Here is a 24,189-nt window from a genome sequence, read left to right as displayed (position 1 = left end):
ACACTAAATGTAACAATAAACAAAACATTCTCCAAACACAATGTAACAATAAACAAAACATTCTCCAAACACTAAATGTAACAATAAACAAAACATTCTCCAAACACTAAATGTAACAATAAACAAAACATTCTCCAAACACAATGTAACAATAAACAAAACATTCTCCAAACACTAAATGTAACAATAAACAAAACATTCTCCAAACACAATGTAACAATAAACAAAACATTCTCCAAACACTAAATGTAACAATAAACAAAACATTCTCCAAACACTAAATGTAACAATAAACAAAAACAAAACATTCTCAAAACAAACACAATGTAACAATAAATAAAACATTCTCCAAACACTAAATGTAACAATAAACAAAACATTCTCCAAACACAATGTAACAATAAATAAAACATACTCCAAACACTAAATGTAACAATAAACAAAACATTCTCCAAACACAATGTAACAATAAATAAAACATTCTCCAAACACTAAATGTAACAATAAATAAAACATTCTCCAAACACTAAATGTAACAATAAATAAAACATTCTCCAAACACTAAATGTAACAATAAACAAAACATTCTCCAAACACAATGTAACAATAAATAAAACATACTCCAAACACTAAATGTAACAATAAATAAAGTGGGTACGAGGACCCGTCGCACACCAATACAAAAACACAACACTGAATAACAAACAATCTCTGACAAAGACCTGAGGGGAAACAGAGGGTTAAATACACAACAGATAATGAATGGGATTGAAACCAGGTGTGTAGGAAGACAAGACAAAACCAATGGAAAATTAAAAATGGATCAATGATGGCTAGAAGACCAGTGACGTGGACCGCCGAGCACTGTCCAAACAAGGAGAGGCTTCGACTTCGGTAGAAGTCGTGACAATAGATCTCAAATGAATACAACCACTAGCATTAAAAAAAAAACGTTTTTACGCAATTTGGCTGACGCAACAGATCAGAATGTATAGCTTTACAATGTTGATAAACTATTAGGCTATTTCTTCACATTATAAGTGCAGCAATGCGCACACGGTAGTAGGCTATAAGCGTGAATGTCCATTAGTGGAAAACACCATTTACAAAAGTGACCGCAAATGCAATTATGCATGAAATGCTTTTATTATGAAGGTGCATTTTTATGGTGAAAATGATCTTCTCCAAACTTGAAACTCACTCGCTGCTTATGTATGCCAGTTAGGCTCTACACCCCTTGTACAGCCTACAGAAAGCTGATGAGATCCTCCTATTTTTAATAGAGGCCATCACTCTTTTTTTATCACGCAATTGCATAGCCTATAGAAAAGTTGATCAACATGAGCTCATGAAGTGTTTGATTAGATTTTCGAATACATTTGCATTGATGTCAGAGTGATTAGAGGGACAATAGAATGTTGAGTACCAGGCAGTTAGTTAGTTTGGTAGGCTGCTAATGACCATCAGCAGCATCAGAGTTTGGAGAAGCCTAATTACTGTGACTAAATGGTCACTTGGAATTTGACTACCTTCAAGACTCGTGACCGCCGGTGTGGCGATGATACGGTCACTGTAATAGCCCTAAGGGAGACAGAGATATTGTGATATAGGAGTGAGAGAGGGTGGATTGTGATGTAGGAGTGAGATTGGGTGGATTATAATATAAGAGTGAAAGATGGAGGGATTGTGATGTAGTAGTGAGAGAGAGAGGAATGTGATATAGGAGTGAGAGAGGGGGATTGTGATGTAGGAGTGAGAGAGGGGGATTGTGATATAGGAGTGAGAGAGGGGGATGGTGATATAGGAGTGAGAGAGGGGGTTTGTGATATAGGAGTGAGAGAGGGGGTTTGTGATGTAGTAGTGAGAGAGGGGTTTGTGATATAGGAGTGAGAAAGGGGTTTGTGATAGGGTAGTGAGAGAGGGGGATCGTGATATAGGAGTGTGAGAGAGAGAGAGAGAGAGAGAGAGAGAGAGAGAGAGAGAGAGAGAGAGAGAGAGAGAGAGAGAGAGAGAGAGAGAGAGAGAGAGAGAGAGAGAGAGAGAGAGAGAGAGAATGAATGTGATATAGGAGTGGGAGAGGGGTTTGTGATGTAGAAATGAGAGAGGTGTGACTGTGATATAGGAGGGAAAGAGGGGGATTGTGATATAGGAGTGAGAGGGGGATTGTGATATAGGAGTGAGAGGGGGATTGTGATATAGCAGTGAGAGAGGGGATTGTGAGGGAATATTATATATAGATACTGGGAGAGAGAAAGGAAAAGGAATGAGAGATTGAAGGAGAGAGGGAGAGTGAAGGAGGAGAGAGGGACAGTGAAAGAGGAGAAAGAGAAGGAGAGAGGAATAGTGAAAGAGGAGAGAGGGATAGTGAAAGAGGAGAGGGAGAAGGAGAGAGGAACAGTGAAAGAGGGATAGTGAAAGAGGAGAGAGAGAAGGAGAGAGGAACAGTGAAAGAGGAGAGAGGGATAGTGAAAGAGGAGAGAGAGAAGGAGAGAGGGATAGTGAAAGAGGAGAGAGTAGGAGAGAGGGAGAGTGAAAGAGGAGAGAGGGATAGGGAAAGAGGAGAGAGGAGTAGTGAAAGATGATAGAGAGAAAGAGATGGGGATAGTGAAAGAGGAGAGAGAGAAGGAGAGAGGGAGAGTCAAAGAGGAGAGAGACAAGGAGAGAGGGACAGTGAAAGAGGAGAGTGAAAGAGGAGAGGGAGGAGAGAGGAATAGTGAAAGAGGAGAGACGGAGAGAAGGAGAGAGGGAGAGTGAAAGAGGAGAGAGAGAAGGAGAGAGGGAGAGTGAAAGAGAAGAGATAGTGGGTAGGATGTGGTTCTCCTGAATTAGAATTGACTGGTTGATTAAACAGACTTGAACAGCAAGGCTGCTCACTTAGGTCTGGGAATAGAAAGATAAAGGCTCGGCCTCTCTCTCTCTCTCTCTCTCTCTCTCTCTCTCTCTCTCTCTCTCTCTCTCTCTCTCTCTCTCTCTCTCTCTCTCTCTCTCTCTCTCTCTCTCTCTCTCTCTCTCTCTCTCTCTCTCTCTCTCTCCCCTTCTAATTGTCCACACCTGATGAGTGCTTGTTTCCTTTGAAATTGGATCTGTTTGAATAGACTAAAAAGAACAGCTTTGTATGTATAAAAGAACATGGCATGCTAGCTCCATCCTGGTGGCACAGGTCCATGGAAAGAGAGATAGGTCCATGGAAAGAGAGATAGGGATAGTGAAAGAGGAGAGAGGGAGAGTGAACGAGTAGAGATGGAAGGAGAGAGGGAGAGTGAAAGAGGAGAGAGAGAATGAGAGAGGGAGAGTGAAAGAGTAGAGAGAGAAGGAGAGAGGGAGAGTGAAAGAGGAGAGATGGAAAGAGAGAGGGAGAGTGAAAGAGAAGAGATAGTGGGTAGGATGTGGTTCTCCTGAATTAGAATTGACTGGATGATTAAACAGACTTGAACAGCAAGGCTGCTCACCCAGGTCTGGGAATAGAAAGATAAAGGCTCGGCCTCTCTCTCTCTCTCTCTCTCTCTCTCTCTCTCTCTCTCTCTCTCTCTCTCTCTCTCTCTCTCTCTCTCTCTCTCTCTCTCTCCCTCTCCCTCTAATTGGCCACACCTGATGAGTGCTTGTTTCCTTTGAAATTGGATCTGTTTGAATAGACTAAAAAGAACAGCTTTGTATGTATAAAAGAACATGGCATGCTAGCTCCATCCTGGTGGCACAGGTCCATGGAAAGAGAGATAGGTCCATGGAAAGAGAGACAGGTCCATGGAAAGAGAGATAGGTCCATGGAAAGAGAGATAGGTCCATGGAAAGAGAGACAGGTCCATGGAAAGAGAGATAGGTCCATGGAAAGAGAGATAGGTCCATGGAAAGAGAGACAGGTCCATGGAAAGAGAGATAGGTCCATGGAAAGAGAGTCAGGTCCATGGAAAGAGAGACAGGTCCATGGAAAGAGAGATAGGTCCATGGAAAGAGAGACAGGTCCATGGAAAGAGAGACAGGCCCATGGAAAGAGAGACAGGTCCATGGAAAGAGAGATAGGTCCATGGAAAGAGAGATAGGTCCATGGAAAGAGAGACAGGTCCATGGAAAGAGAGATAGGTCCATGGAAAAAGAGATAGGTCCATGGAAAGAGAGATAGGTCCATGGAAAGAGAGATAGGTCCATGGAAAGAGAGACAGGTCCATGGAAAGAGAGACAGGTCCATGGAAAGAGAGACAGGTCCATGGAAAGACAGACAGGTCCATGGAAAGAGAGACAGGTCCATGGAAAGAGAGACAGGTCCATGGAAAGAGAGACAGGTCCATTGAAATAGAGACAGGTCCATGGAAAGAGAGACAGGTCCATGGAAAGAGAGATAGGTCCATGGAAAGAGAGACAGGTCCATGGAAAGAGAGACAGGTCCATGGAAAGAGAGACAGGTCCATGGAAAGAGAGACAGGTCCATGGAAAGAGAGACAGGTCCATGGAAAGAGAGACAGGTCCATGGAAAGAGAGACAGGTCCATGGAAAGAGAGACAGGTCCATGGAAAGAGAGATAGGTCCATGGAAAGAGAGACAGGTCCATGGAAAGAGAGACAGGTCCATGGAAAGTCCATGGAGACAGGTCCATGGAAAGAGAGATAGGTCCATGGAAAGAGAGACAGGTCCATGGAAATGGAAAGAGAGAGGTCCATGGGAAAGAGGGAGACAGGTCCATGGAAAGAGAGACAGGTCCATGGAAAGAGAGACAGGTCCATGGAAAGAGAGACAGGTCCATGGAAAGAGAGACAGGTCCATGGAAAGAGAGACAGGTCCATGGAAAGAGAGACAGGTCCATGGAAAGAGAGACAGGTCCATGGAAAGAGAATAGAAGATTATATGTTCAAGTCTCACTGTTGCCGTTTCACATGCATGTGTTTGCATGATTAACGCCTAAGGAAATGAATTTCCATTTGTCCTATCTGTGCTTGGAGTGAAAACAAGTTAACCAAAAATAAGCTAGCAGGGTAATTAAACGTCTCATTTAAATATTCAGTAAATGTTTTAAGGAAGTTATTCAAAAACCAACAAATAACCTATAATTTTTGTTTTCAGAGCGTTAATAAAACCTACAAGGAAAACTTTCTCACAACCTTGCAACCTAAAAATGTACATTTTCAATTCCATCCCACTTCCGTCTTACCAGGCCAGAAATGTATGGCTTAGTTCCAAGAACCAATGGGAAACCTTAAGTTCCCACAACTTCCAAGGAGCCAAATCTGTTAGCTGGGATGGTATTCAAAGGAATGTTTGGAATTGAGAAATGCACCTCAGTTTCCTTCCCACCACACGCTGTTGCTGTCTCTTAGTTTGTATCTGAGTATTTTATGGTGTCGTGTCTTTACTATCATTAAATGAAGACTTTTAGTTTTTATCAAAGATTCTCGGTAATTACTATTACGCGATTAAACTGATTAATCATGTAATTGTAATTAACTAGGAAGTCGGGGCACCAGGGAAAATATTCCGATTACAAAGTTATAATTTCCTAATATAACTTTTCAGATATTTAAATCTGATCAATTAGTCTTCGAATTAATCAATTATTTACTTTACCTAACGTTAGTCTCATTCTAAACGTCGTAAATTGTTGGTTATTTGCACGAACCCAGTCTTCACTATGAGTCATCCATACATCAATTGTCTTAAATCATTTATTTACTAACTAAGTAATTCACATAAATGCATAAACAAACAAACAAAGTAAAAATGGTAACAAGAAATGATCGGGGAATGTGCCCTAAGTGGGCTGAACTGGAATGGCGGCTTGTTGTACAAAAGGGAAGTGGGGGTCGACTGAGAAGACAACGCACAGTTGATAATTATAACAATAGAAATGCTAATCCTTTGCATGAACGTTCACTCATTCGGGAACGATTGCAATCAATATAGATACACTGCTCAAAAAAAATAAAGGGAACACTTAAACAACACAATGTAACTCCAAGTCAATCGCACTTCTGTGAAATCAAACTGTCCACTTAGGAAGCAACACTGATTGACAATAAATTCACATGCTATTGTGTAAATGGAATGGACAACAGGTGGAAATTATAGGCATTTAGCAAGACACCCCCAATAAAGGAGTGGTTCTGCAAGTGGTGACCAGACCACTTCTCAGTTCCTATGCTTCCTTGCTGATGTTTTGGTCACTTTTGAATGCTGGCGGTGCTTTCACTCTAATGGTAGCATGAGACAGAGTCTACAACCCACACAAGTGGCTCAGGTAGTGCAGCTCATCCAGGATGGCACATCAATGCTAGCTGTGACAAGAAGGTTTGTTGTGTCTGTCAGCGTAGTGTCCAGAGCATGGAGGCGCTACCAGGAAACAGGCCAGTACATCAGGAGCCGTGGAGGAGGCCGTAGGAGGGCAACAACCCAACAGCAGGACCGCTACCTCCGCCTTTGTGCAAGCTGGAGCAGGAGGAGCACTGCCAGAGCCCTGCAAAATGACCTCCAGCAGGCCACAAATGTGCATGTGTCTGCTCAAACGGTCAGAAACAGACTCCATGAGGGTGGTATGAGGGCCCGACGTCCACAGGTGAGGGTTGTGCTTACAGCCCAACACCATGTAGGATGTTTGGCATTTGCCAGAGAACAACAAGATTGGCAAATTCGCCACTGGCGCCCTGTGCTCTTCACAGATGAAAGCAGGTTCACACTGAGCACGTGACAGACGTGACAGAGTCTGGAGATGCCGTGGAGAACGTTCTGCTGCCTGCAACATCCTCCAGCATGACCGGTTTGGCGGTGGGTCAGTCATGGTGTGGGGTGGCATTTCTTTAGGGGGCCGCACAGCCCTCCATGTGCTCGCCAGAGGTAGCCTGACTGCCATTAGGTACCGAGATGAGATCCTCAGACCCCTTGTGAGACCATATGCTGGTGCGGTTGGCCCTGGGTTCCTCCTTATGCAAAACAATGCTGGACCTCATGTGGATGGAGTGTGTCAGCAGTTCTTGCAAGAGGAAGGCATTGATGCTATGGACTGGCCCGCCCGTCCCCCAGACCTGAATCCAATTGAGCACATCTGGGACATCATGTCTCGTGGATGCTTTAGTCCAGGTCTGGGAGGAGATCCCTCAGGAGACCATCCGCCACCTCATCAGGAGCATGCCCAGGCGTTGTAGGGAGGTCATACAGGCACGTGGAGGCCACACACACTACTGAGCCTCATTTTGACTTGTTTTAAGGACATTACATCAATGTTGGATCAGCCTGTAGTGTGGTTTTCCACTTTAATTTTGATTGTAACTCCAAATCCAGGCCTCCATGGGTTGATAAATTTGATTTCCATTGATAATTTTTGTGTGATTTTGTTGTCAGCACATTCAACTATGTAAAGAAAAAAGTGTTTAATAAGAATATTTCATTCATTCAGATCTAGGATGTGTTATGTTAGTGTTCCCTTTATTTTTTTGAGCAGTGTATTTACAACAGCAGGACCGCTACTCAGTGTGTTGTCTTGATCGCTGTTGAAAAGTTAGTTTCTGTTGGAGAGCTTCCGTCCTCTCTCTCTCGATCTCTCTCTCTCTCTCTCTCTCTCTCTCTCTCTCTCTCTCTCTCTCTCTCTCTCTCTCTCTCTCTCTCTCTCTCTCTCTGTCGTGGTTAGAGGGGATAGTTCAAAGTGACATTCCTTCATGTTGTTGTAGAATGGATGTATCGGCGGTTGTCGTTCTTCACGTTCCATGATACCAAATTCCTAGCTGCAGACTGGTAATTAATATCAAAGACTTGTTCTTATTCTGTCGGTATCGATAGTCTAAGAGTTTAACCACGTGGTATGGTTAAAAGATTCAGCAATGGTCTGCAACCTTTGTCCTCTAGTAATGGAGAAAAACATGGTCTAGTGAGAATTTCTCAAAGTTGGGGTTTTATTCAGGAGTTGCAGAAAAGGGCCTGTCCCAGGATGCCAGACCATAACTGTGCTCATGGGCGGTCCTCTGATTTAGTTAAACTCAAAAGGGAATTGGAGTTTCCTTCATTAAACAGTCCAAAATCACATTACACAATTATACAAACAGTATCATCCTCACTCATTCATCTAATACAACAATTAGATGTAAACCTCATATCTGAGGCTATTATATAAACAGCGTTATGGTAATGTGGCCGCACCGTCTCTCATGATTTTCACCAAAATGTAACAAATGGACCAGTTCGTAGCTGGATTCTTCACCAACATTTTATACCTTCTCCAGAACATAATTGTTGTTTGGACCTCAAGTTCTGTGAGGTGGAAGGAATTCCTTTGTTCTCTATGAAACTTCACTTTGTCTCTATACTGTGTGGCCATGAGGCAGGGTCTTCCCTAGGAATTTGCGACCTCTCTGACCACAGCAGCCTGGTTGTAGAAGCAGAGAGAGGGGGATGGTGCTCGCTGTACCCAAAGAGGGCAACGTCATAACAATGGGTTGTGTTTGCTCTAAGCAGTCCTCAACATCTCTGTTAACCGTTGTCACCCCTTCTCTCCCCCTCTCATCTCTCTCACCTCTCATCTCTCTCACCTCTCATCTCTCATCTCTCCCCCTCTCATCTCTCTCTCCTCTCATCTCTCTCTCCTCCTGTCACCCCACATCTCTTTATCTTCCCACATCCCCCTCTCTCCCCCGTCACCCTCCCCTCACCGTCCTCTCACCCACTGGTCCCTCTCTCATCTCTCTCCTCCTCCCACTTCTCATCCTCCTCCCATCTCTCATTTCCCTCACGGGAAGAAAATAATTTTCCGCAGGGATTGAAGTCAGATGGGTTTCTTCCTGCTTGGAAGCAGAGTGAGAGAGCCAAGGCCACCTTTTTATTTTTTAAATAAGATGTAAAACTCCACCCAACGCCACAAAACTGACAAATATCAGGAAAATGATTGCCATGCCGTCTCTCTCAATTTCAGAAAGCGAGGGAGAGAAATAGGCAAAGAGAAAGAGAGTGAGGGATGGAGATAGAGATAAGAGAGAGAGAGAGAACATTCCTTGACAGGTATATGTGGCCTGTGATATCTGTATTTAAATGCACTGTAGAGAGTCATCGACATGACAAACTACTTAATAACCAACAGAAAAACAAGTATTCCCTTAAACCTCTTCAAAAACATGCCTCCTTGAACTTTGAGTGTATCACTTGTGTAGATTTGAGATGCAAACAGATAATATCATATTTATATCTGCATAACGGTGGTGTGTTTCGGGACTAAACCAGCATTCAACCACCGGTGTAGCATGTGTTGTGGGTCAGGGAGTGCTCGTGTTGACATCACACGGCAGACGTAGCTCAAACACAACCCATTAGTGAGATAATTGAGGCCTGGCCACGAGCTTGTCTTGTTATCAGAGGTACTCTAATGAGTTATCTAAGGGGTTCAGCTGTACAGAGGCCTTTTGGCTTTGAAGTTGTTTTTAGGTTGTTATTCCTGGGAGTGAGGATGAGCTTCTCCACACCATCCTTCTTTGATGAGGTTGTAGTCACAACAGTTTGCTGTTGTTTTGTTCTTGGTGGGTTTCTTTTTCAAATCTGTTACTCTCCTCTCCTGTCCTCTCCTCTCCTCTCCTGTCCTCTCCTCTCCTGTCCTCTCCTCTCCTCTCCTCTCCTCTCCTCTCCTCTCCTCTCCTCTCCTCTCCCCTCCTCCTCTCCTGTCCTCTCCTCTCCTCTCTTTTCCTCTCCTCTCTTTTCCTTTCCTATCCTCTCCTCTCCTCTCCTCTCCTCTCCTGTCCTGTCCTCTCCTCTCCTGTCCTCCTCTCCTCTCCTCTCCTCTCCTCTCCTCTTCTCCTCTCCTCTCCTCTTCCTCTCCTCTCCTCTCCTCTCCTCTCCTGTCCTCTCCTCTCCTGTCCTCTCCTCTCCTGTCCTCTCCTCTCCTCTCCTGTCCTCTCCTCTCCTGTCCTCTCCTCTCCTCTCCTGTCCTCTCCTCTCCTCTCCTCTCCTCTCCTGTCCTGTCCTGTCCTGTCCTCTCCTCTCCTCTCCTCTCCTCTCCTCCTCTCCTCTCCTCTCCTCTCCTGTCCTCTCCTCTCCTGTCCTGTCCTGTCCTCTCCTCTCCTCTCCTGTCCTCTCCTCTCCTCTCCTCTCCTCTCCTGTCCTCTCCTCTCCTCTCCTGTCCTCTCCTGTCCTCTCCTGTCCTCTCCTCTCCTCTCCTGTCCTGTCCTCTCCTGTCCTGTCCTCTCCTCTCCTCTCCTCTCCTGTCCTCTCCTCTCCTGTCCTCTCCTCTCCTCTCCTGTCCTCTCCTCTCCTCTCCTGTCCTCTCCTGTCCTCCTCTCCTCTCCTCTCCTCTCCTCTCCTGTCTCTCCTCTCCTCTCCTCTCCTCTCCTCTCCTCTCCTCCTCTCCTCTCCTCTCCTCTCCTGTCCCTCTCTCCTGTCCTCTCCTCTCTCCTCTCCTCTCCTCTCCTCTCCTCTCCTGTCCTCTACCTCTCTCCTCTCCCTCCTCTCCTCTCCCTCTCCTGTCCTGTCCTCTCCTCTCCTCTCCTCTCCTCTCCTGTCCTGTCCTCTACCTCTCCTCTCCTGTCCTCTCCTCTCCTCTCCTCTCCTGTCCTCTCCCTCCTTTCCTTTCCTCTCCTCTCTCCCTCCCTCCTCCTGTCCTGTCCTTACCTCTCCTCTCCCCTCCCTCTCCTCTCCCTCTCCTCTCCCTCCTCCTCTTCTCACCTCTCCTCTCCTCTCCTCTCCTCTCCTCTCCTCTCCTCTCCTCTCCTCTCCTCTCCTCTCCTCTCCTCTCCTCTCCTCTCTGGAGAATAGCTGAGTAAGCCCCCCCCACCCAACACCCACAGTCCTCCCTATTTCTCCGTTTCATAGCTCTCTCTCTCTTTCTTCCTCTCCCTCTCCCATTTTCTTTATTCCTCTCTTTCTGTCCCCGGTGGGTGGATATGTGTCGTAAGCGTAGCGTGAAATGACAAAACGCTCGGAACGCTCAGAGCCAATGTGTGTCTTTGATCTTCGTCACCTTGGACGCCAGCCACCTGTGTCTCGCAGCTATGGCGACAATGTTGCCGTGGAGATGGATGTGAGCGCAGACAGGGCTATACGACTTGCTTGCCCGGAGTTCTGATGAGGCAGGCCCAGAAGGGTCACACTACAGAAACTCTACCTACACTAAAATCTCCAACTCTTTCCCTATGATTCTTACTCCTCTAAATGCAATATGGGATTTCTGAATGTTGGAATGGATTACAACTATCATATGGTTTAGATCCTGGAGCGCTTGGGGGTCTTATAACTGTTATAAGCCACATGCACGCGCTCACACACACACACACACACACACACACACACACACACACACACACACACACACACACACACACACACACACACACACACACACACACACACACACACACACACACACACACACACACACACACACACACTTTCTCTTCTCTTTTTTTCACCTCCTCACTCCATCTCTCCTCGCTCCTCTGTTTTATGGTCACTGGCATTGACAGAAATGCTCATGGTGAGGACAGCCATTTGTCGAAGCACTGCGTTGTTAGGTTGTGAGGGTGAGTTTACACTCAGGGGTTTTCGTGTCATTATTTTGCTGTATCTCTGTGTCTGAATGATTGAAAGGTATCTCCTAGTATTGAGTAGAGTCTGTTCCTTTCAATCCATATTCTCTGCTGTCTGATTACGGGAGTACATTCTGATCTTACTGGTCTTGTATTTGTACCACTGTTAATGGTAGGTCATAATTGCCCACACACTGGATGAATCAACTGCATCTTTATGTAATACATGTATCACTAGCCACTTTAACTATGCCACTTTGTTTACATACTCATCTCATATGTATATACAGCACTCAAACCATCTACTGTATCTTGCCTGTACCATCACTCTCTGTACCATCACTCTCTGTACCATCACTCTCTGTACCATCACTCACTGTACCATCACTCTCTGTACCATCACTCTCTGTACCATCACTCTCTGTACCATCACTCACTCGTATATCTTTACTTTACATATTCTTTATCCCTTTACACTTGTGTCTATAAGGTAGTAGTTTTGGAATTGTTAGCTAGATTACTTGTTGGTTATTACTGCATTGTCGGAACTAGAAGCACAAGCATTTCGCTACACTCGCATTAACATCTGATAACCATGTGTATGTGACAAATAAAACTTGATTTGATTTGAACATTGTTTCCACATCATTCCAATGAAATGGCGTTGAACCAATGTGGAATAGACGTTGAATTGACGTGGGTGTCGCCCTGTTATTTAGTGATTAATTTTGTCCCTTCTCTCTCCCAGTAGCTCTGGATGCCACTAAACATCCATGTGTGAAGGTGCGCTGCCCTCCTCACAGGGTGTGTGTCAGCCACGACTACCAGACAGCCATCTGCACCAACACCAACCACAAGCAGCCTACACACAGGTAAGAGAAAAACAAGATTTACAACTTGATTGTCTTTCTTTCGTTAGCGTCATTATGGCCTTGATAATGTATAGAATTGAGTTACTTACAGCAGCCCCTGTCTGGTATTAGCCATCACCCACGTGGCAATAGCCTTTCTCTATGTCCATTAAAGTCCATTACTGCTTTTATCGACAAAGGCCAGAGACCCCACTGAGATGGAGTTTGATTGACAGAGAGGGAAGGGGAGGGGGAAGAGGTGGAGGAAGAGAGGAGTGCATATAATGACATGTAGGATCTCTGTGGGGAAAGGAGGAGGAGGAGGAGGGAGAGAAGGAGGAGGGGGGGAAGGAGAGAAGTGGGAGGAGGAGGGAGAGCAGGAGGAGGAGGAGGAGAAGGAGGGAGAGGAGGAGGAGGAGGAGAGAGAGAGAGCAGGAGGAGGAGAAGAGAGAGCAGCAGGAGGAGGAGGAGGGAGAGGAGGGGGAGGAGGGGAGGTGTGGGCCGCCCTCGATGCTCTTCAGTTTAATACAAACAAATATCAATTATGCAATGGCCGTTAAGTGGGAATAAGTGCTTGTTGCTCATAATTACTGACGGCCCGTGGATATACAAACACAAACAGAGCTGTGGCTGAGCCAATGCAGTGAGACATCACTGGAGGGCTCCCAACACATCTACTGTGGCTACTGTTCTGCTGATCCAGTTACCAACACAGAATATATCAGGAACAGAACCCGCCACACACTGTCTGGTACTCTGGTTAGCTCAGTAGCCCACTTGATCGAGGGCTTTATCATGGCGCCTGCAGGGGGATATTTGGGAACTCATTTAAGTCATAAGGTGAAATGATGGGATGGACACTGGTTCATGTACAGTATGTCTACCAGGTGGGACTTATACGAGTACTGTTCCCTTTACCAAATCTTCATCTCCACTGTGTGTGTGTGTGTGTGTGTGTGTGTGTGTGTGTGTGTGTGTGTGTGTGTGTGTGTGTGTGTGTGTGTGTGTGTGTGTGTGTGTGTGTGTGTGTGTGTGTGTGTGTGTGTGTGTGTGTGTGTGTGTGTGTGTGTGTGTGTGTGTGTGTACGTGTGCGCGTGCGTGTACGTGTGCGTGTGCGTGTGCGTGTGTGTGTGTGTGTGTGTGTACAGTCGTGGGCCAAAAATTTTGAGAATGACACAAATATGAATTTTCACACAGTCTGCTGCCTCAGTTTGTATGATGGCAATTTGCATATACTCCAGAATGTTATGAAGAGTGATCAGATGAATTGCAATTAATTGCCATGTCCCTCTTTGCCATGCAAAAGAACCTGAATCCCCAAAAAACATTAACAATGCATTTAAGCCCTGGCACAAAAGGACCAGCTGACATTATGTCAGTGATTCTCTTGTTAACACAGGTGTGAGTGTTGACGAGGACAAGGCTGGAGATCACTCTGTCATGCTGATTGAGTTCGAATAACAGACTGGAAGCTTCAAAAGGAGGGTGGTGCATGGAATCATTGTTTTTCCTTTGTTATCCATGATTACTTGCAAGGAAACACGTGACATCACCATTGCTTTGCACAAAAAGGACTTCACAGGCAAGGATATTGCTGCCAGTAAGATTGCACCTAAATCAACCATTTATTGCATCATCAAGAACTTCAAGGAGAGCAGTTCAATTGTTGTGAAGAAGGCTTCAGGGTGCCCAAGAAAGTCCAGCAAGCGCCAGGACCGTCTCCTAAAATTAATTCAGCTGCGGGATCTGGGCACCACCAGTACAGAGCTTGCTCAGGAATTGAAGCAGGCAGGTGTGAGTGCATCTGCATGCACAATGAGGTGAAGACTTTTGGAGGATGGCCTGGTGTCAAGAAGGGCAGTAAAGAAGCCACTTCTCTCCAGGAAAAACATCAGGGACAGACTGATATTCTGCAAAAGGTACAGGGATAGGACTGCTGAGGACTGGGGTAAAGTAATTTTCTCTGATGAAACCCTGTTCCGATTGTTTGGGGCATCCGGAAAAAAGCATGGTGAGCGCTACCATCAGTCCTGTGTCATGCCAACAACAGTAAAGCATCCTGTGACCATTCATCTGTGGGGTTGTTTCTCAGCCAAGGGAGTGGGCTCACTCACAATTTTGCCTACGAATACAGTCATGAATAAAGAATGGTACCAACACATCATCCGAGAGCAACTTCTCCCAACCATCCAGGAACAGTTTGGTGACGAACAATGCCTTTTCCGGCATGATGGAGCAACTAAGTGGCTCGGGGAACAAAACACGGATATTTTCGGTCCATGGCCAGGAAACTGTCCAGACCTTAATCCCATTGAGAACTTGTGGTTGGACAAACAAAACCCCACAAATTCTGACAAACTCCAAGCATTGATTATGCAATAACAGGTTGCCATCAGGCAGGATGTGGCCCAGAGGTTAATTGACAGCATGCCAGGGCGGATTGCAGAGGTCTTGAAAAAGAAGGGTCAACACTGCAAATATTGACTCTTTGCATCAACTTCATGAAAGTGTCAATAAAAGCCTTTGACACTTATGAAATGTTTGTAATTATACTTCAGTATTCCATTGTAAAATCTGGCATAAATATCTAAAGGCACTGAGGCAGCAGACTTTGTGAAAATTAATATTTGCGTCATTCTCAAAACTGTATGTGTGTGTGTGTGTGTGTGTGTGTGTGTGTGTGTGTGTGTGTGTGTGTGTGTGTGTGTGTGTGTGTGTGTGTGTGTGTGTGTGTGTGTGTGTGTGTGTGTGTGTGTGTGTGTGTGTGTGTGTGTGTGTGTGTGTGTGTGTGTGTGTGTGTGTGTCAAGTGAAACGACAAGTGACCGCTCACAGGAGAGAGGGAGAGGTGATGTCTGGGTCTGACAGAGGGGAGATGCACCTGGAGCACTTAAGAGGAAGGCTAATGAAGACAGACAGATGGACAGAGAGATACAAAGATAGAGGGAGGGGAGGAAGGAGAGTGGGATGCTGTGTGTTATTCCGTTCTGTCTGTCTCTGTCTCTCTCTCGCTCGGTCTCTCCCTCCAACCCTGTGCTCTGTCAGTCCGAATGATATCTGACGGGTTCACAGCAGGGTATCCAGGGGTGGTCTGTTAGCCTAATGAACCCCACTCACAGACACACTCCATCCCATCACAGCCCGACACTTAACACACTAGAGACTACAAGCATGGCCATACACATGGGTGATAGACAAACAGCTATCTGACAGTGATCCCTCCCTCCTTCGCCATGCGTAAGGTGTTATCCACCCAAGCATAGATACCCTGCCTAGAGGAAGCACACACTTGAACACACACGCACGCACGCACACACACACACACACACACAGATGACCTGGGGTACATTGGTACCCCAGGTCATCTTAGGTTTCATTACATACAGTCGAGAAGAACTACTGAATATAAGAGCAGCGTCAATCAGTACAACCAGGAATATGACTTTCGCGAAGCGGATCCTGTGTTCTGCCTTTCACCCAGGACAACGGAATGGATCCCAGCCGGCGACCCAAAAAAACTTTGTAAAAGAGGGAAACGAAGCGGTCTTCTGGTCAAACTCCGGAGACAGGCACATCGTGCACCACTCCCTAGCATACTTCTCGCCAATGTCCAGTCTCTTGACAACAAGGTTGATGAAATCCGAGCAAGGGTAGCATTCCAGAGGGACATCAGAGACTGTAACGTTCTTTGCTTCACAGAAACATGGCTCACTCGAGAGACGCTAACGGAATCGGTGCAGCCAGCTGGTTTCTCCACGTATCGCGCCGACAGAAACAAACATCTTTCTGGTAAGAAGAGGGGCGGGGGCGTATGCTTTATGGTTAAGAGACGTGGTGTGGTCACAACAACATACAGGAACTCAAGTCCTTCTGTTCACCTGATTTAGAATTCCTCACAATCAAATGTCGACCGCATTATCGACCAAGGGAATTCTCTTCGATTATAATCACAGCCGTATATATTCCCCCCAAGCAGACACATCGATGGCTCTGAACAAACTTTATTTGACTCTTTGCAAACTGGAATCCACATATCCTGAGACTGCATTCATTGTAGCTGGGGATTTTAACAAGGCTAATCTGAAAACAAGACTCCCTAAATTGTATCAGCATATCGATTGCGCAACCAGGGCTGGTAAAACTTTGCATCATTGCTATTCTAACTTCCGCGACGCATATAAGGCCCTCCCCCACCCTCGTTTTGGAAAAGCTGACCACGACTCCATTTTGTTGCTCCCTGCCTACAGACAGAAGCTAAAACAAGAAGCTCCCGCGCTGAGGTCTGTTCAACGCTGGTCCGACCAATCTGATTCCACGCTCCAAGACTGCTTCCATCACGTGGACTGGGATATGTTTTGTATTGTGTCAAACAACAACATTGAAGAATACGTTGATTCGGTGAGCGAGTTCACTAGAACGATGTCGTTCCCATAGCAATGATTAAAACATTCCCAACCAGAAACCGCGGATTGATGGCAGCATTCGCGTGAAACTGAAAGCGCGAACCACTGCTTTAATCAGGGCAAGGTGACCGGAAACATGATCAAATACAAATAGTGTAGCTATTCCCTCCACAAGGCAATCAAACAAGCTAAGCGTCAGTATAGAGACAAAGTAGAGTCGCAATTCAATGGCTCAGACACAAAAGGTATGTGGCAGGGTCTACAGTCAATCACGGATTACAAAAAGAAAACCAGCCCAGTCACGGACCAGGATGTCTTGCTCCCAGGCAGACTAAATAACTTTTTTGCCCGCTTTGAGGACAATACAGTGCCACTGACACGGCCCGCAACCAAAACATGCGGACTCTCCTTCACTGCAGTCGAGGTGAGTAAAACATTTAAACGTGTTAACCCTTGCAAGGCTGCAGGCCCAGACGTCATCCCCAGCCGCGCCCTCAGAGCATGCGCAGACCAGCAGGCTGGTGTGTTTACGGACATATTCAATCAATCCTTATCCCAGTCTGCTGTTCCCACATGCTTCAAGAGGGCCACCATTGTTCTTGTTCCCAAGAAAGCTAAGGTAACTGAGCTAAACGACTACCGCCCCTTAGCACTCACTTCCGTCATCATGAAGTGCTTTGAGAGACTAGTCAAGGAACATATCACCTCCACCCTTCCTGACACCCTAGACCCACTCCAATTTGCCTACCGCCCAAATAGGTCCACAGACGATGCAATCTCAGCCACACTGCACACTGCCCTAACCCATCTGGACAAGAGGAATACCTATGTGAGAATGCTGTTCATCGACTACAGCTCAGCATTTAACACCATAGTACCCTCCAAAGTCGTCATCAAGCTCGAGACCCTGGGTCTCTACCCCGCCCTGTGTAACTGGGTACTGGACTTCCTGATGGGCCGCCCCCAGGTGGTGATGGTAGGTAACAACATCTTCACCCCGCTGATCCTCAACACTGGGGCCCCACAAGGGTGTGTTCTGAGCCCTCTCCTGTACTCCCTGTTCACCACCGACTGCGTGGCCACGCACGCCTCCAACTCAATCATCAAGTTTGCGGACGACACAACAGTGGTAGGCTTGATTACCAACATCGACGAGATGGCCTACAGGGAGGAGGTGAGGGCCCTCGGAGTGTGGTGTCAGGAAAATAACCTCACACTCAACGTCAACAAAACTAAGGAGATGATTGTGGACTTCAGGAAACAGCAGAGGGAAAACCCCCCTATCCACATCGATGGGACAGTAGTGGAGAGGGTAGTAAGTTTTAAGTTCCTCGGCGTACACATCACTGACAAACTGAATTGGTCCACCCACACAGACAGCATCGTGAAGAAGGCGCAGCAGCGCCTCTTCAACCTCAGGAGGCTGAAGAAATTCGGCTTGTCACCAAAAGCACTCACAAACTTCTACAGATGCACAATTGAGAGCATCCTGTCGGGCTGTATCACCACCTGGTACGGCAACTGCTCCGCCCACAACCGTAAGGCTCTCCAGAGGGTAGTGAGGTCTGCACAACGCATCACCGGGGGCAAACTACCTGCCCTCCAGGACACCTACACCACCCGATGTCACAGGAAGGCCATAAAGATCATCAAGGACAACAACCACCCGAGCCACTGCCTGTTCACCCCGCTATCATCCAGAAGGCGAGGTCAGTACAGGTGCATCAAAGCTGGGACCGAGAGACTGAAAAACAGCTTCTATCTCAAGGCCATCAGACTGTTAAACAGCCACCACTAACATTGAGTGGCTGCTGCCAACACACTGACTCAACTCCAGCCACTTTAATAATGGGAATTGATGGGAATTGATGTAAAAGATATCACTAGCCACTTTAAACAATTCTACTTAATATAATGTTTACATACCCTACATTATTAATCTCATATGTATACGTATATACTGTACTCTATATCATCTACTGCATCTTTATGTAATACATGTATCACTAGCCACTTTAAACTATGCTACTTTGTTTACATACTCATCTCATATGTATATACTGTACTCAATACCATCTACTGCATCTTGCCTATGCCGCTCTGTACCATCACTCATTCATATATCTTTATGTACATATTCTTTATCCCTTTACACTTGTGTGTAGAAGGTAGTAGTTTTGGAATTCTTATTTAGATTACTCGTTGGTTATTACTGCATTGTCGGAACTAGAAGCACAAGCATTTCGCTACACTCGCATTAACATCTGCTCACCATGTGTATGAGACAAATAAATTTGATTTGATATGATTTTGATTTGACACACACACACACACATTTCCACTCTCCTGGGCCTTCAGGAGCAGCTGCGAGGAGGAGAGGAGGGAGGAGGAGCAGAGGGGGACATCTTAAGGAGATGCTAATCAGTCTCATCAACGTTTCATATTCAACCGTTTTATCAGACATAATTGCTTTTTTATTCACTAGTGAGTGTTGGCAGCGAGTGGCATGTCTAATCTGTTATTATAGTGTTTGTTTCACAACAGATGGATAATTATAGACATCAAGGTGGTGTCTGCCTGCCGCACTGCGCTGCCGCTAACCTGAATGGGAATGTACCCGTCTGACAGCCAGAGATGTGTGACAGAATCTGTGGAAGACCCAGCTCTGTTCATTCTCAGTCAGTGTATAGACATTCCCCATACAGCCCAGTGGTCAGATTGATTTCTGCGAAGGCTTGTATTCTATATCTCACACCTCAGTGTTATTGTAGACAAAAAGGTGATGCTTCGTCAGACAGAGCAGACCACTTAACGAGAAGATTGCTGAGGGATTTGATCCGATGTAATTACCCTCCTTATAGAAAAGGCCCTGGCGTACCAGGCCTCCATGACTCTGGTCTACACTGACAAGCAGCATCTATCCTCCTGGAGTGAGGCTGAGTCATGGATGTGCCTCGCCTCGGTTTGAGACTTGAAATAGTAACGGTCGCCTTCGGGCGCTATCTTGGCACCAAGACAATTCGATTGGAGTGATCAGACATGTTCTTGTTAAATGCTGTTATGGACCATTTGGAACCTGGAGGTGAGTTGGTCCCGTATCTACAGAATGGCTGAAGAAGAGAGTGGAGTGTAAAGCAAGTCATACAAAGCAACGAAAGTTACCCAGCTTATATTGGGCTCAATATAATTCCTTGCAATTCCAACTCAAATCAAATCAAATGTTGTTTGTTACATGTGCCGTATACATCAGGTGTTAGACCTTATAGTGAAATGCTTACTTACAAGCCCTTAACCAACAAAAAAAGTAAGAGATAAGAAAAAAACAAATAATTAAAGAGCAGCAGTAAATAACAATAGCGAGGCTATATACAGGGGGTACCGGTACAGAGTCAATGTGGAGGCTATATACAGGGGGTACCGGTACAGAGTCAGTGTGGAGGCTATATACAGGGGGTACCGGTACAGAGTCAATGTGTCAATTTGCGGGGCACCGGTGCCGAGGTATTTGAGATAATTATGTAAATGCAGGTAGGGTTGTCAAAGTGGCTATGCATAGATAATAACAGAGAGTAGCAGCAGCATGGGGGGTAGGGGGGGGGGTGCAAATAGTCTGGGCAGCCATTTGATTAGCTGTTCAGGAGTCTTATGGCTTGGGGGTAGAAACTGTTTAGAAGCCTCTTGTACCTACACCTGGCGCTCCGGTACAGCTTGCCGTGTGGTAGAAGAGAGAACCGTCTATGACTAGGGTGGCTGGAGTCTTTGATGAATTTTAGGGCCTTCCTCTGACACCGCCTGGTATAAAGGTCCTGGATGGCACGAAGCTTGGCCCCAGTGATGTACTGGGCCGTACGCTCTACCCTCTGTAGTGCCTTGTGGTCGGAGGCCAAGCAGTTGCCATATCAAGCAGAGACGCATCCCGTCAGGATGCTCTTGATGGTGCAGCTGTAAAACCTTTTGAGGATCTGAGGACCCATGTCAAATCTTTTCAGTCGCATGAGGGGGAATAGGTTTTGTTGTGCCCTCTTCACGACTGTCTTGGTGTGCTTGGACCATGTTAGTTTGTTGTTGATGTGGACACCAAGTACTTGAAGCTCTCAATCTGCTCCACTACAGCCCCGTCAATGGGAATGGGGGCGTGCTCGGTCCTCTTTTTCCTCTAGTCCACAATAATCTCCTTTGTCTTGATCACGTTGAGGGAGAGGTTGTTGTCCTGGCATCACACGGGTCTAGGGTTTCTGGGATAATTGTGTTGATGTGAGCCATGACCAGCCTTTCAACGCATTTCATGGCTACAGATGTAAGTGTTACGGGTCGGTAGTCATTTAGGCAGGTTACCTTAGTGTTCTTGGGCACAGGGACTATTTGACTGCTACACTGTGCAATTTGAATGCAATTTGTATACAATTAAAATTGTACAGTTTGATTAACTCAACAATCATATCTGGTAGCTTATTTTTGAGTAAGTATAGAGCTATATCCATGTGTGTTACTCACTGTCTCTCTCGCTCTGTTTATCTCTCTCTCTCTCTCTCTCTCTCTCTCTCTCTCTCTCTCTCTCTCTCTCTCTCTCTCTCTCTCTCTCTCTCTCTCTCTCTCTCTCCCTCTCTCTCTCTCTCTCTCTCTCTCTCTCTCTCTCTCTCTCTCTTTCTCTCTTTCTCTCTCACACAGTGTGAAACCGAGGAAAGGAAGCTTGGCCTACAAGCACTGGGCAGGAGCAGGGGCCCATGGGAAATGTAGGCCATGCCCTGTCATCCACCCCAGCCCTGTGTGTGGATCTGATGGACACACCTACTCCTCTAAGGTGAGAGACATACCCCCCCCACCCCATCTTGCTCTCTCCCTCGTTCTCTCTTCCTTGTATCCCTCTTGTTTGGCTGTTCGTAGTTTTACGGTCATTTATAGTCATTCATCTACTAATCTCCTGTGGGAAGATTCTGAGTGTGGACCGAGAGAATCTGCCAGGACTGAATGGGATGCGTAAGCTCCGAGCAGCATTAGTTCCGGTCTTCAGGTTTTTGTCACTGGATATTTGGAAGTATCAGGATTGGGTGAAGGCGGTGCTCAACTGCAACACCTCAAGTGATTCGCTCATGCTCCCACAACGATCGGAAGGGTAGGTATGTTTATACTTTGTAGAATGTAGCAGTCTGACAATGACAATCTTTGCAGCATCTTTAAAGTTATAACATGAATGACAGCAAGGTCAATTGTTAGCTCAGCCAGAATTACCCAAGCATGGGAGAAAACTATTCACCCTTCACCACCCTCCATCTCTTCAGCCAGCCTCCCTACCCCCCTTCTCTCCTTGTCACACGCCCGCATGCATGCACACACACATACACAAAGAGAACGCTTTGGAATGGCGATGTTCCGTAAATGAGCATGGCAGCCATGATGGATGATGCAGAGGATGAACTGTGTCCACCGGCTATATTTGATTCCACAGACCTTCGTCTGGAGAAAAACGCCCTCTCCCTCTTCTCCTCTCTTCTCCACTATTATCCTCTCTTCTCCTCCTCCTCTCTTCTCCACTATTATCCTCTCTTCTCCTTTCTTCTCCACTATTATCCTCTCTTCTCCTCTCTTCTCCACTATTATCCTCTCTTCTCCTCTCTTGTCCTCTCTTCTCCACTAGTATCCTCTCTTCTCCTCTCTTCTCCACTATTATCCTCTCTTCTCCTCTCTTCTCCTCTCTTTTCCTCTCCCCTCTTCTCCTTTCTTCTCCTCTCTTCTCCTCTCTTCTCCTCTCTTCTCTCTTCTCCACTATTATCCTCTCTTCTCCTCTCTTCTCCACTATTATCCTCTCTTCTCCCCTCTTCTCCACTATTATCCTCTCTTCTCCTCTCTTCTCCACTATTATCCTCTCCTCCTCTCTTCTCTCTTCTCCACTATTATCCTCTCTTCTCCTCTCTTTTCCTCTCCCCTCTTCTCCTTTCTTCTCCTCTCTTCTCCTTTCCCCTCTTCTCTCTTCTCCACCATTATCCTCTCTTCTCCCCTCTTCTTTTCTCCCCTCTTCTACTCTCTTCTCCTCTCTTTTCCTCTCCCCTCTTCTCCTTTCTCTCCTCTCTTCTCCCCTCTTCTCCTCTCTTCTTTTCTCCCCTCTTCTACTCTCTTCTCCTCTCTTTTCCTCTCCCCTCTTCTCCTTTCTCTCCTCTCTTCTCCTCTCTTCTTTTCTCCCCTCTTCTCCTCTCTTCTCCTCTCTTCTCCTCTCTTCTCTCTTCTCCACTATTATCCTCTCTTCTCCTCTCTTCTCCACTATTATCCTCTCTTCTCCTCTCTTCTCCACTATTATCCTCTCTTCTCCTCTCTTCTCCACTATTATCCTCTCTTCTCCTCTCTTCTCCACTATTATCCTCTCTTCTCCTCTCTTCTCCACTATTATCCTCTCTTCTCCTCTCTTCTCCACTATTATCCTCTCTTCTCCTCTCTTCTCTCTTCTCCACTATTATCCTCTCTTCTCCTCTCTTCTCCACTATTATCCTCTCTTCTCCCCTCTTCTCCACTATTATCCTCTCTTCTCCTCTCTTCTCCACTATTATCCTCTCCTCCTCTCTTCTCTCTTCTCCACTATTATCCTCTCTTCTCCTCTCTTTTCCTCTCCCCTCTTCTCCTTTCTTCTCCTCTCTTCTCCTCTCCCCTCTTCTCTCTTCTCCACTATTATCCTCTCTTCTCCCCTCTTCTCCTCTCTTCTTATCTCCCCTCTTCTCCTTTCTTCTCCTCCTTTCTCCTTTCTTCTCCTATCTTTTCCTCTCTTCTCCTCCCTATCCCGTCCACTCCCTCACTTTCTTTCACCCTCTCAATGATCCATCCCTCGCTCACCTACCATTCCACCTCACCCCTCTGTCACACTTTAATAGCTAAACACTCTGCTGTAACCACACACACACACACACACACACACACACACACACACACACACACACACACACACACACACACACACACACACACACACACACACACACACACACACACACACACACACACACACACACACACACACACACACAGGCTTGCAAATTCCCACCCACCCACCCACACACAATCTAATCTGGCCTTTGTTTCCACTAAGAAGGAATGACTTGAGCCTCGGCCATATAGCTTCACAGAGATCAATCTGTGCTCTTCTCATGGGGATTCTGTTGTTAACACACACACACACACACACACACACACACACACACACACACACACACACACACACACACACACACACACACACACACACACACACACACACACACACACACACACACACACACACACACACACACACACACACACACACACACACCTTCTATCCCTCCCCCACTCCCCTTTGCCTGGTCCACTCCAGAAGTAGAGAGGGGGATTGGGCTGTCACTCTCCATCAGAGAGAGAATGAGGAGAGGAGAAAATGGGTGGCAGGGGTGTCCCGCTCTCCTCTCTTCTCTCCTTCCCCTGCTCCCTCTGGCTCCCTC

At 46.2% G+C, this 24,189-nt stretch overlaps 1 protein-coding gene across 5 annotated transcripts in view; it reads left to right on the top strand.

Annotated features, from left to right (window-relative positions):
- LOC124011107 (testican-1-like) overlaps positions 1 to 24,189 on the top strand; it is a 450,156-nt gene that overhangs the window by 351,064 nt on the left and 74,903 nt on the right. For 3 of the 5 annotated variants that reach the window (XM_046324141.1, XM_046324138.1, XM_046324140.1), the window contains 2 exons: positions 12,229 to 12,349; positions 21,398 to 21,530. In XM_046324141.1, the coding sequence (XP_046180097.1) occupies positions 12,229 to 12,349; positions 21,398 to 21,530 (254 nt within the window). Of the gene's footprint in view, positions 1 to 12,225; positions 12,350 to 21,397; positions 21,531 to 24,189 lie in introns of all 5 variants that reach the window. The other 2 variants (XM_046324139.1, XM_046324136.1) reach the window with 1 other exon arrangement.

This window comes from Oncorhynchus gorbuscha, linkage group LG23 (assembly GCF_021184085.1).
Source record: "Oncorhynchus gorbuscha isolate QuinsamMale2020 ecotype Even-year linkage group LG23, OgorEven_v1.0, whole genome shotgun sequence".
NCBI lineage: Eukaryota > Metazoa > Chordata > Actinopteri > Salmoniformes > Salmonidae > Oncorhynchus > Oncorhynchus gorbuscha.
The sequence above is the reverse complement of the archived record's forward strand: the minus strand, read 5'-3'. Positions and strand labels throughout refer to the sequence as shown.